The sequence below is a fragment of the Toxotes jaculatrix genome, chromosome 11 (assembly GCF_017976425.1).
Source record: "Toxotes jaculatrix isolate fToxJac2 chromosome 11, fToxJac2.pri, whole genome shotgun sequence".
Taxonomy (NCBI): Eukaryota; Metazoa; Chordata; class Actinopteri; family Toxotidae; genus Toxotes; species Toxotes jaculatrix.
Genome location: NC_054404.1, coordinates 16,342,176 through 16,355,585, shown reverse-complemented (window position 1 = coordinate 16,355,585; position 13,410 = coordinate 16,342,176). Strand labels below are relative to the sequence as shown.

Here is a 13,410-nt window from a genome sequence, read left to right as displayed (position 1 = left end):
GCAGGGTTTATCAAGAAGATTGACACAGATGAGAGCCGAATTTCCCCCAGGTAACATGAGCACTTACACATGAGCAAATATTAACTTTGATAGTGATTGTGTTACATATTGATCTGTAAACTTTGTGGTTTCTAACCAACTAATGTGCACTGAACACAAAAGTAGTTTGTATATATTCATTATTTTGCTGTTTGCAGTTGTTTCTCTTTCAGTGAAGGTGTGTTTATTAGATGCATTTTTACTTAACATGCACATAGAGCTAAAATGATTTGTTTTAATTTTCCAGGTATTCAATTTTTGGTAAACCTGTTTCACACAAGCTCTACTCTATTAGCTAAAGTCTCACTCTACACTCCACTCTATATAAAACATTATTAGGAAGCTTTCTGTCACTTCTTTGAATTTAATTGGACCTTTTCTAATTGAATCTTTCTTTTTCTTTCTTTCTTTCTTTCTTTCTTTCTTTCTTTCTTTCTTTCTTTCTTTCTTTGACCAAAACATATTTAGTATAAATCGGCTGTAAATGATATGCTGTCCAGTATATCCAGTATATGTATTGTATAAAAAGCATGACATAACATAAAAGATGTAGTTACAACAATATATAGCTAGATAAGCTTTTCAGTTTTTAAGCTTATTTGTTTATTTTTATTTTTATTTCTCGTGATTTCTCGTTTTGGTCTAAATAGAATGTATTTCATTGTATTTTATTATCCCCATTATCCCCAGTACCTCTAGCGGCAGTGTGTGGTGCTGGGCGTGAGCAGAGGCCCCTCCTCCATTAGGGGCTGGCGTTGTCTGCAGTGTGTGAGTGAGTGTGTGTGTGTGTGTGTGTGTGTGTGTGTGTGTGTGTGTGTGTGCAGCAGAGAGGGCTGGACCTGCGCTCCTGGCTACCAAACCACTGCCCACCGCTCTTGATTTACTCGATTATCACCATCCGACTCATTTTGAAGGACTTGAAAGTTGCTTTTAAAGCGGTGGTGAGTGCAGTCGTCTTATTTATTTATTTTAATTCAATCAAACCGGCTTAAGGTTAACGGTGCCTCGTGGTTTTATTGTAGTGTAGGCCTCCAGTGCGCTGTCTTTGATTTTAATACACTGCATGCTGCAGCGCTAATTATAGTTAACACAGTTACAGCTGTCATATTGCGGTTAAACAGATTTTATACATATATACACAGACATCCAGTGCTGACTGAGTGTTGTATTGTTGTCAGAGATCTTTGGAGCAGGCCAGTGCTCATAAAAAACACAGGCCTACTTCTTTACTTCTGAACAGGTGCTGTAAACAGTCTGAGCCTGTATTACGTGGCTGACATACATAGTGCGACTTTTTGATAGTAACAGGCCTGTGAATTCAGCCAACGTGCGCGCACCATTATTCTGTCTTTTTAGGGGGGACCCTGTGCAGTAGTTTGACTGAGAGGGTCAAACTAGTTGGTTGGTTTAGGGTATTGTTTAGGTTGAAGTCCTATGGATGACATATCATCACAGGACTGCAGGGATCAGCTTTTCTCTGCTCATTGGGAGGGGGAAAAAAGAGATATTCTTTTGGTCTTTAGCCAGCTATAGTCTCTCTCTGTAGAACCTACAGGCATGTGGGGCCTCGGGAGGGGGGGCTATAAACACTGTCCTTGCTGAATTGTTTCTCTAAAGCACAGCTTGTTTTGGACAGCAACATATTTCATATATATATATATTTTTTTCTAACTCTGTCATTTGTCGTCATGTATCTCTCGGTCCCACAGCACAGTAGCTTCATCCAAGTTTTTTCCCTTTTTGCTGTGAATGCCTGGACTGTTTACTGAATTCAGCTCATTAGGATTCCTTTCGAGTGGAGCAGAGCGACATAAAAGATCATCCCATGCCCCAGTTTTTCCAGCACTGATTCGGACAAGGATAGCCAAGTGGCAACTTCAAATCTAACAGCCAGCTTCTTGACATATTTGGTTCTTTTTAAGTCCTGATCTCCTCTCTGAGCTATTATGTCCTCTCTGGAGACTTGGCTTGATGGTTGTGAACCTCTCTTGCATAGAAAAGCAAGTGCATTCAGGGAAAAGAAAAAGACACCACTGAGTTGTAAACACCAATGTCCATTAGGGCCTTCTTTTCCTGACATGCCTTCACAAGCTCCATCGACTTGGGGCAGTCCAGATTATTTGAAAGAAACCACTTTATCTTTACCAGTTCCAAAACATCAATGAATGACCTTTCTCTCTTTTTTTCTCTCATTCTCCCTCTCAGCCTACCTATACAGCCAAGGTATCATATTTCTAACTTGTTTTTTGTTATTTCTGGGTTTGCTGTGTTTAAGTTGGGGGGTGGGGGGTGCGTGCTGCTCTTGTCTCACATTTCTCAGTAATCACTTCTCTTCTGTACATGCTTTCTGTATTATTTCTTTGTGGCGCTTTGCCAGTTTTCTAACTAAAGTTTCCATACCTGCACCTTTACTTAGATTTTTACATGCCACCACTCACCATTATTGGTAGGAAGAGGCCTGAATCATTGATGTTTTCAGGATTTGCCTTTTGCAGGGCCAAGGCCAGGACTTTGGGAATACTGAGGTCATGAGTCCCACCAATGAACCCTCACTAGATAATATCCCCAAATCTTATTAGTCAATTGGACTTTTTACATTTTATATCCATCATGAAGGTCTTTTCCACACTGTGGAGGCCACACTTTTAGGCCTTTATTATTTTGGCCTAAAAGTGGTGAGATTTAAACATATGGAGTCAGAAATTAATGATTCACCTTATAATATACCAATAATGTGTAAGTTTTTAATTGCAGAATGTAAAATCCCCTCAGGCTGCTGAACTTACACATTCAGTAAATGAATAAATAGAATATAAAGGACCTGACGTCAGTTTCTTCAGTGGCTCCGGCCTTGGCTTTTTGTTATAATTTGCCTTGTACTTTCAGGTTACTAGCATACTGTAGAATCCAGACTAATTAGTTGAAGGCAGACTTAATTCAATCAAGAGAACAAAAAATCCACCTTAATCACTAGTGTAACATTATTTTTCTACACATGATTGGCTTACTGTAACTCTTAGACAAGAGTGTGCCACTGATTAGCTTTCTGCTATTTATAGATAGCACTGTGCATACCCACCCACCAGCCCCATTATTTTTATCTTCCACCAGTATGTATCCAGCTGGAGGGATATCTGCAACGATATACGCTAACAGGCTCCGGGCAGAAGGCATGGGCTCCAAGGAGCAGGCTGTGTTCTTTGCCAACCAGGACTATGAGGCTCTGAAACAAGAGTGTGTGGAGTCGGGCTGCCTGTTTGAAGACCCCTGTTTCCCAGCTGAGCCTCCTTCCCTGGGCTTCAAGGAGCTCGCCCCCTATTCCTCCAAAACTAGAGATGTGGTATGGATGAGACCCACGGTGAGAAAACTGAGCAGGAGAGATTTGTCCTGAGACCTACCACTAATCTATCAAACTGTTTAATTTATTTAATATCTTAGGCTGGACACAAAATAACAATTATATTTTTTATACACACATTTACAGATAGATTTGTGTTTTTAAGACACAGACTTCAGACCTGAAACTTGGAATACCTGGAAATACCTCACTCATTAATCTGTGGAATGCTTCTGGTCATATTTCATAACAGCAATTTGTTGCTGTTGATGACTTTATGGAGCATCACATGCAAACAAACATATCAATGACACTATCTTATTGCCTGTCTGCAAACTCAGACAGAATTGGACAAGTGGGGACAGGAACTTCTCAGACCACTGTCTGCAGCTGTTGGCATTTCATGGCATTCCCTGACCACTCCCTGCTGTGACATTTGTTTACAGTGCCTCATTAAAACACAGGAAGCTGACGCATAGATGTGAGAATAGCAGTGGTTTGAAAGATGTGTCGCCTTAAAGTAGATAGTACAATGTTTTGACTGGACTGAGGTTATTTGATTGATTTAATGATCTTCATCCAGACGTTTAATTTCTCAATAGGAACTGACAGATGACCCTCAGTTCATTGTCGGTGGTGCCACCAGAACAGACATCTGTCAGGGAGCGCTGGGTGCGTCTTTGTTGGTTAAGTCATTAATGTTAAAAATGTCATGAAATAAAAGAGTAGGAAAAATATATATATTGGATATATATTATATATATTCTAAATTTGTGTTCTTACTCACAGGTGACTGCTGGCTTTTGGCAGCCATCGCCTCTCTCACACTGAATGAGAAGCTTCTTCACCGGGTTGTCCCACATGGGCAGTCCTTTCAAGACGACTATGCTGGAATCTTCCACTTCCAGGTACTTCATCCTCTAGTCTTTGCCCTTCTCTGTTTCAAGAGCAAGGCAAGCGGTTTACATGGATGGAGCTCTTGATTATTGCTCTGTGTTGCAGTTCTGGCAGTTTGGTGAATGGGTGGACGTTGTGATTGATGACAGACTGCCCGTCAAAGATGGAGAGCTCATGTTTGTCCATTCAGCTGAGGGCAATGAATTCTGGAGTGCACTCCTGGAGAAGGCTTACGCTAAGTAAGAGTTGAAAGAGCCCGCCCAGTTGCTAAATTATTCAGTATGAGTATATCTAATAGGAAGCTGTAAATCATGTTGCTGTTGATGACAATCAAAATGAAATATGTATTCTTCAATGTGGTGTCAGACTCAATGGCTCTTATGAGGCTCTGTCCGGAGGAAGCACCACTGAAGGGTTTGAGGACTTCACAGGTGGTGTGTCTGAGATGTACGAGCTCCGCAAGGCTCCCAGAGATCTGTACAGGATAATTGGCAAAGCCCTGGAGAGAGGCTCCCTGCTGGGCTGCTCTATCGACGTAAGTGCTAGACACACTGGCAAACCACCAAGACATGCAGATCAATGCACCATCTTGAGAAACCCAATTACATTAAAAGCACTTCTATTTATTTTTGTGCTGAACAATTCGTGCGGTTATACTGTTTTTATATTAATACAGATCACCAGTGCCTTCGACATGGAGGCCGTTACATTCAAGAAGCTTGTGAAGGGCCACGCCTACTCAGTCACTGGGCTGAAGGAGGTCTGTCTGTGTATAAATCTGTTGTCTTTAATAGGTTACCGTTATGAATAACACTTATGGTTCTAAGTTTCCCATCGCTCGGGTGTTATGTAGGTTGATTTCCGCGGCAGGATGGAACGCCTTATTCGAGTACGTAACCCTTGGGGCCAGGTGGAGTGGACTGGTGCCTGGAGTGACAAGTGAGTTCCCCAAAGTATACATGTCCACAGTGTACTAAAACTTTTCATTCCTAGTTTCTTTTTCTTAATGTCTTCCTTTATGATTTTTATATCTCATCCTCTGTATTTATTCCTGTGTCTTTGTTTTGATGTGTGTAGTTCCCCTGAATGGGATGAGATAGATCCATCTGAACGAGAGGACTTACATCTTAAGATGGAAGATGGGGAGTTTTGGTAAGATGTCCCAGTATGTGAAATGGACTAATTTAATTCACTGTCTGTGTTTTTAAGGAATAGTTAGATTGCTTATTTGCTTCTTTCACAAGAGTCAGATGAGAAGATTGATACAACTCTGGGAGTTACTTGAGCTTAGGTCAAGGATTAGAAACAGGGTGAAACAGGTGGCCTGGCTCTGTCCAAAGGTAACAAAATCCAGCCATCAGCACATCCAAAACTCACTAACTAAACATGTTATCTTGTTTGTTTAATCTGTACAAACACATGGAAAACGTAACATGTATGTGGGGTTATGTGTTCGACTATTTCTTAGCCAGAAGCCAGGACTTCCCTGTGTTTTGTCATTACTTTAAAACCACAGCTTGTTGTTTTTACCCATTGTTTTTGTATGAATTAAGCAAACAAGATATAATGTGTTGCTGGCTCTGTCCCCTATTTCCAGCCTTTGTGCTAAACTCCCAGTCTCCTCATCTGACTTTTAATCAGAATCGAATGAACGCAGTGTTGAAACATTTACCTAAAGCAGCACACTTTTTTTTTCACTCATAACTAATTTTAATCTTCCAGGATGTCCTTCAGTGATTTCACGAGGCAGTTTTCTCGGCTAGAGATCTGTAACTTGACTCCTGATGTTCTGAGTGAGGAGAATCTGAGCCACTGGAACACCATAAAGTTCTATGGCACATGGAGGAGAGGCAGCACAGCTGGAGGCTGCAGGAACCATCCCAGTGAGTCCCAACAGTATGCTCACAGGATGAATGCCTTTTGTGCATAAGTGTACACACAGACATAGATAATAATACAGATAATGTTTTGAAGTGATGACATTTCTTGCAAACAGTAAAACAAACAGGTTACTATGACCATGAATCAGGCTAACACAAATGCTACTTCTGTGCAGACACGTTCTGGATCAACCCTCAGTATAAGATCACGTTGCTGGAGGAGGATGATGACCCAGAGGACGATGAGGTGGCGTGCAGTTTTTTAGTAGCTCTCATGCAGAAGGACCGCCGCAGATATCGGCACCATGGTCAGGACATGCACACCATTGGCTTTGCTCTCTATGAGGTGAGAACAGCCGTGACCCTTCTCATGGTTTATTCACCTGTTTTCTACACTACTATTTAGAATTTTGCCTCAGCATATAATTCTTTCCTTTATCTTTTTTTTTTTTTTGCAGATCCCAGAAGAGGTAGGCCGAGGCATTAAATACTACCACTGTTCATTTAACAAAGAATATTTATTATAATCTTGACTTATACCAGCGTACTGGTGATTTAGCATGTCTTTACCCTTTTACTACAAATTGTGTATTTTACAATATTGCTGATCATATATTATGCTTGAAAATAAACTCGGTAATATAACAGTATATTACTTATAAGAAGAAGCTTGCATACGCATCTCAACCGATGTATTATTTCCCCTTAGTACAGAGGCTGCCAGAACGTGCACTTAAAGAAAAATTTCTTTTTGAGCCACTCATCGTGCGCACGCTCAGAGACCTTCATTAACCTGAGAGAGGTGAGCACACGGCTGCGTCTGCCCCCTGGAGAATACCTCATTGTCCCCTCCACCTTTGAGCCCGGTAAAGAGGCTGACTTTGTCCTCAGAGTCTTCACTGAGAAGCAATCAGAAACAGAGTATGTGTCGTTTCCATGTGATGTTAATGTCACTCTATGTATTTGTAATATGAAATGAAATCATACTATTTTTTTTTATCCATTGCAGAGAGCTGGATGATGAAATCTCTGCTGATTTAGGAGATGATGTACGTATAAGTGACACATGACTAACACCGAAGGAAATAAGAATCTACAATAGAATAGAATAGAATAGAGTTTTATTTGCCATTTGCACAGATACACTGCAGTACATGTGCATAGGAATTCTTGTGCATCCCTCCCCAGAGTCAAGCTTAAGGTTTAAATAATACAGTAAAATAAGAAATAAAATAAAACAACCAAGAAATAAATAATACAAAAGAGGAGCAAGATAGTGCACTTAGAATACTGGAAGATTCTTAAGAAAATTAAGAATATTAGGTGCCTAATATAGGCACACTGTCACTTCCTGTATGTGATGTTTCACATGGTGATCTTAACAGGCATATTGCACATGGTGATATTGCAATTTTTTTAGAATATTTTTGAATTGTTTCACATGGTGAATATAAAGACATATTGCACATAGTAATACCAGATTGTTTTTTGACATGGTTTTTTGCACGTTGTCAGGGTTATGCTATGTAGTAGCTTCTTCCCTCCTTAATGTCCTGTGCCACTGTTCTGACAGTGGCTGGGAAGAAGCTGTTGTGGAGGCGGGCTCTGTGGGCACTGATGCTCACCGGCCTGCGATGCCTCAGGTTGTAGCCTGAGTCCACCCATTGAAACAAAGCACGAGCTGGATGGTGTTTGTCTTTCAAGATGCTCTGTGCTTTGCGTCTGCAGCGCTCGGTGTAGATGGAGTCCATGGTTGGAAGGCTGCATCCAGTGACCCTTTCTGCAGCTTTTATGACTCGTTGAAGCGACTTCCTCTCAGCCAGCGTGGTGTTACCGTACCATACTGTGATGGCACTGGTGAGGATGCTTTCAACGAGTCCTCTGTAGGCTTGGATGAGCGGCTGGCGTCCAAGTCCCGCCTTCCTCAGCACTCTGATGAAGTGCAGTCTCTGCTGGGCTTTTCTCACTACCAATGTGGAGTTTTTGGCCCAGCTGAGATTCTCAGAGATGAGCAGGCCAAGGAACTTGTGGCTGTCGGTTCGCTCCACCATAGTCCCTTTGATGGTGAGTGGCTGCAGAGGGGACGCCCGTCTCCTAAAGTCCAGAATGAGTTCTTTTGTTTTTTCGAGGTTGAGCACAAGATCATTATCCTCACCGTAGACCGTGATCTTGTGCACCAGGTCCCTGTATGCTGACTCATCTCCCCCTCTGATGAGGCCGAGGACGGTCGTGTCGTCAGCATATTTTATAACGGCTGTGTTGTTCTGTGTGGTTGTGCAGTCATGTGTGTACAGTGTGAAGAGCTTAGGACTGAGGCAGCAGCCCTGTGGGGTTCCTGTGCTCACTGTAAGCTCAGCAGAGACCTTCCTCCCCATCCTCACAACCTGTGGTCTGTCTGTGAGAAAGTCCAGAATCCAGTTGCGGGTGGGTGTTGGTATTCCGAGGTCAGCCAGCTTTTCAGTGAGCTTCATCGGCCTGATGGTGTTGAAGGCTGAGCTGTAGTCCAGGAACAGGAGCCGGGCGTAGGTGTTGGGACCATCCAGGTGTTGGAGGATGTAGTGCAGCGTGAGGGCCACTGCGTCGTCTGCTGATCTATTCGGGCAGTAGGCAAACTGGAAGGGGTCTACAGACACTGGAACGGCAGAGTTGACGTGCTTCAGGACCAGCTTCTCTAAACACTTCATGGCAACAGAAGTGAGAGCCACAGGTCTGAAGTCGTTCATTGTGGTTGTGTGTGCTTTTTTGGGGACTGGGACTATGATGGAGGATTTGAATATGCGAGGGACTGTTTGCTGTGAGAGAGAGGTGTTGAAGATGTCCGTGTATACCTCTGCCAGCTGTACTGCACATTCCTTCAGTACCCTTGGCGCCACACAGTCCGGTCCTACCGCCTTGCGGGGGTTCACCTGCCTCAGAGCCCTGAGAACCTGTGTGTGTGACACCTGGAGTGGAGTCTCCTCTGGGTTGGGGGGGACCTTGAAGGGGATGTCTTTATTGTGCAAATCAAATCTGGCATAAAAACTGTTGAGGTTGTCTGGTTCGGGGGTGTTCCTGGTGGTAGTTCCATTTGTGTCCTTCCTGTAGCAAGTGAATATCATAAAATAACTAGGATCCTGATTATAAATCAGTGCTTTTTTGGTTTCCTACAGGAAGAAATAACTGAAGATGATATTGATGACTCCTTTAAGTCCATGTTTGCCCAATTAGCAGGAGAGGTAGGTTCTGAAAAACAACTATTACTATTTTGAATCTTTTCATTTGTTACTTCTTAAGTAATTTTTGTATAGTAATATGGTAGTGATAATAGTGGTAATATTGTGTTTTTTTTTGGTGTTTTAGATAATATCTTAAGTGTAAAAGATTCAAAACCATATCACCATCGCTATGGAACAAAATACAGCTGATAAAGCTGCAAATTCTCCTTTCTTGTCCACTGTGCTTTCCAGGATATGGAGATTTCCATTCGCGAGCTCAGGACCATTCTAAACAGAGTCGTCTCCCGGCGTGAGTTTTATTTTTAGTTAACAATTCGTAGATGATGGAAAGTTTACATATTAGTAATACATCTGCCGTTACTCTATTAGATTCCACTGTGGAGTGCACATCGTTAATCTCCCTGACTGGCTTTCTTACAGGCCTCTGTGTACCTGAGTCAGTGTAGATCAGACTGTTTCAGGTGACTGTTTTCACTATTTCAGACAAAGACCTGAAGACTGATGGCTTCAGTATGGAATCATGTAGGACCATGGTTAACCTGATGGATGTATCCTCTTTAGTTATCAGCCCTGAATTGATCAAAACATTTGTATTAAACTGATTTAATAGAAACAACAAAAAAAACATGCACGCTAGAGATTGTCTCCATGTAGTTTTACCCCTTGACAACATGTTTACCAGAAAGATGGCAGTGCCCGTTTAGGGCTGGTGGAGTTTCAGATCCTCTGGAACAAGATCCGGAAGTGGCTGGTAAGAATGAGTTAAATACTTACAGTACCAAAGGAACGTTATACACATTTCGACTCTCTCTCTCATTTCTATTTACATTTCTTTCACCGTCTTCCAGGTCATTTTTAGACAGTTTGACCTTGACAAGTCAGGGGCCATGAGCTCGTATGAGATGCGTCTTGCTGTGGAGGCGGCAGGTATAATGTTCTTGAGTATTGTTTCCATGTTCAGATGCAGTACACGCTCTCACAGTTGAGCAGCCCTTTCTTTTACTTTTCTTTGTAGGTTTTAAACTGAATAACAGACTGCACCAGATTCTGGTAGCCCGATATGCAGAGAATGAGATGATTGACTTTGACAACTTCATCTGCTGCTTGGTCAAGCTTGAAGCCATGTTCAGTGAGTAATATCGCTGTAGATGTTATTAGAAATGTAAACACCGGATATTTGCACCATATTAAGTACTGATATAGTGGGAATTATAGCATAATTGACATATTATTAAAACTCCAAATTTTTTAACAGGGTCTTTCCAGCAGTTCGACAAGGAGGGATCAGGAGAGGCTGAGCTGAATCTCACAGAGGTGAGCTTTGTTTAAAAAGAAAACCTCAATACAATGTGTCACACTTTCCAGTTGGTCTAACTTTATTTCTCACATTGTTAGTGGCTTTACATGACAATGTGCGGTTGAAGAGGAGTCTTTACTGGAGGAGGGTAAAAAGTAAAGGTACAGACTGCCACGAACCAGGAGCCATGAAGACCCCTGAGCCTTAGTGACCTGCTGATCCTTTAAAACACCCCACCTCAGCCCCTAAATTAGCAAAAGAGCTGTATAGCAAAAAAAACAAAAAAACACTAAACCAAAGTCCAACCAAGATTAATTTTAGAAACTATGCAAACCTAAAGTATGAAGCAGTCACTGTGCCACATTAATGGCCACATTAATCTGTCATCTCTGTATAAACAGCATGAGCATCTGTGCATGACAAAAAATCATTAGCTGTAATGTGCATTGTAACAGGTGATTTTATATTTCCACATTTTAGTTTTGTTGTCCGTATAAATATACACTGATTTACTAACTCTTCTTTTTACCTTCTACTGGCATCTCACAAAAGGAGGATAAAAATAGAATTTTTGAGGTGTTAGGTCTGTTACTGTACTGCTATAAAAGGCAGTGTCTTATAGTTTCTCTTCATCATTCTGCACTCACATTTCCATTTATCTCTGATTTTAACACTGAAATATGTTTTTAAACAGGAAATCATCACCTCAGTGTTGTTTCATTTTTGCACCTATGGGTGGCAGTACAGACTTAATCTGGTGTCTGTGAAGTTTTTTTTTTTTTGGCATTCGATACCGAAGTTTAACCTGTGTATATATTACACCAGTCTTTTTCTTCTTCTTCGTCACACGGCTGATCTTGATTGTTTTTCATTTTGCACTAGGATTTTAGTTTAAGGAAGCTGTTGCTGAATTTACCTCACATTAGTGAGAAATACTGTATCAGTTCACTAAAGTGACATATGCAGGGATCACACAATACTGAATGCCTTATACATGACACCATGATGTTATAAAACGCTATTTAAAATGTGCCAGTCATGTGTTTTGTGTTGTGAATGTATGTTGTGCCTTCAGTAAATATTTCCCTCATGGTCTATGCCTTCTCAGTTTATTCGTTGTGTTCATGACAACATGAACTTGCCCCATGTTTGGCTGCTAAGACAGCACCAGAAACTGATGCATTCGTGGTAAAGGTTATATTTATTGTAAGCATAGAGAGGCCTCAGTCAAACATGCTGACAAAGACTTGAGTCTACTACATACATTAAGCAAGAATGGAATACTGTATAGACAATAATTGTGACTGGGGATATGCACCTTTTAATGTTTACTGAAGAAAGAAAAGCATAAAATATTCATACATCCCAACAACAGATGTGAAATATACAGTATATATATATTTCCAAAATCACAGATGAATGATGCAAATATCAAACAAACGAACTAGCAATTGCTAACACTTTGGAGTAGTCTCCCTCCAGTTTCCGTAGATGTGTGGGTATAGGAACCTTAATCCTTGTACCTGTGGGGTTCCCATTATCCTCAATCAGAACGACATTGTTCGAATCAAAGCGTGGACTCATGCGCTCTCCAGGCATTTTGTGTCCAACGATTAGCGCTTTCTTCTTCTGCCCTTTGATGGCAAGCAGCACTTTATCACCGACTTTCCCTACGCCATTCTTGGTATAGACATGGATCACTCTTGGCGAACGGTGATATGGTGTATTTCCAAGAGGGCTGTTGTCCACTACACGGACCCTTGTCATTTTCTGAATGGCTGCTGCAACAACGGACACACTGGGAAGACAAAAAGTAAACAGACAAAAAGATAATGCTATTAATTTCCGTTTCAGAGACCTCCCTCAATCAGCAGTCATGCAAGAACTAAATTTTCATCCTGGTGACAAAATCCATTTGAAACATGCTTTCCTCAGTAATTCAAATTGCAAAGTAAATTCTGTTATTCAACAAATTTTCCCTTTGGCACCAGATTTCTGTGAACACAATCTAAGATGGTCAACTCCAGGATTTTTTTTTGAAATTTACAAAAGTTTATGTGTATGTTGTATAGTGGACCACGGTTAAGGTAACGTGCTAGCAGTAAAGTCTTATACAATTGGAAAAGCTCTTACCTAAAAGTCCTCTGATGAATTATGGACGATGTGTCTACGAGGATCCCGGTAAGGGATCTTGATAGCTGATGGAAAGCCATAACTACAGCGAGTACGGTGTTAGCTAGAGAGAGAAAATATACATGGTTAGCTGCTAATAAGCTAAATGGTTTGCTAATTATATCGCTAACGCCACCTAAAATAAAAAGGCTTAACAACAGAGCCGAATCGTTTTTGGTTTGAAATCTTCGCTCCAAATAATAACACAAATACAAGGGGGAAAAAGTGTATTATAAAGCGTCAAAGTTTAAATTAAAAATGTCTATCTTGTTAGCGTTACCCTTCTCTCATGCTCCATGCCAATGTCAAAGGTATGACGACAGCAACACGCGACGCAACGTCTTCAGCCGAGCTAGCCGATAAACACAATATTTATTAGCATATAAGAAATAAGTATTCCTCACAGAAAATAGGAAGATCCACTTTGCTGTGATAAATGTGGTTGTATGTCAAGCATTTGTCCCCGTACAAACAAGAGCACCTAACGAAACCACAAAAGCGGCTAGCGAGCCCAGTTAGCTTGTTTGTTACTTTCAATTCAAACGTCATTCAAACGCGCTGGTGGGAACATAG

General features: G+C 41.2%; 2 protein-coding genes across 5 annotated transcripts; one reads left to right on the top strand and one right to left on the bottom strand.

The window, feature by feature from the left end:
* The first annotated feature begins 858 nt into the window (after positions 1-858).
* On the top strand, positions 859-11,758 carry capn1a (calpain 1, (mu/I) large subunit a). Of its 3 annotated transcripts, XM_041050140.1 has the most exons (23): positions 861-980; positions 2,245-2,262; positions 3,151-3,397; positions 3,979-4,048; positions 4,166-4,284; positions 4,379-4,512; positions 4,640-4,808; positions 4,950-5,033; positions 5,127-5,212; positions 5,351-5,425; positions 5,996-6,156; positions 6,330-6,499; positions 6,612-6,623; positions 6,863-7,074; positions 7,163-7,202; positions 9,303-9,368; positions 9,600-9,657; positions 9,852-9,916; positions 10,051-10,119; positions 10,217-10,295; positions 10,384-10,497; positions 10,624-10,682; positions 10,764-11,758. In XM_041050140.1, the coding sequence occupies exons 3-23, from the start codon at positions 3,152-3,154 to the stop codon at positions 10,788-10,790; spliced, it is 2,115 nt and encodes a 704-aa protein (XP_040906074.1). In that variant the 5' UTR covers positions 861-980; positions 2,245-2,262; position 3,151; the 3' UTR covers positions 10,791-11,758. The 3 variants fall into 3 exon arrangements, with proteins under 3 accessions (XP_040906073.1, XP_040906074.1, XP_040906072.1); XM_041050138.1 differs by having other exon boundaries at positions 4,640-5,033; XM_041050139.1 differs by lacking the exon at positions 2,245-2,262 and having other exon boundaries at positions 859-980; positions 4,640-5,033.
* A 205-nt stretch (positions 11,759-11,963) lies between these two features.
* mrpl14 (mitochondrial ribosomal protein L14) lies at positions 11,964-13,377 on the bottom strand. 2 transcript variants are annotated; one of them, XM_041050141.1, is made up of 3 exons: positions 13,242-13,377; positions 12,799-12,901; positions 11,964-12,463 (listed from the first exon to the last, which is right to left on the bottom strand). In XM_041050141.1, the coding sequence occupies exons 2-3, from the start codon at positions 12,876-12,878 to the stop codon at positions 12,097-12,099; spliced, it is 447 nt and encodes a 148-aa protein (XP_040906075.1). In that variant the 5' UTR covers positions 12,879-12,901; positions 13,242-13,377; the 3' UTR covers positions 11,964-12,096. The 2 variants fall into 2 exon arrangements, with proteins under 2 accessions (XP_040906075.1, XP_040906076.1); XM_041050142.1 differs by having other exon boundaries at positions 13,118-13,256.
* Between the last annotated feature and the right edge of the window lie 33 nt (positions 13,378-13,410).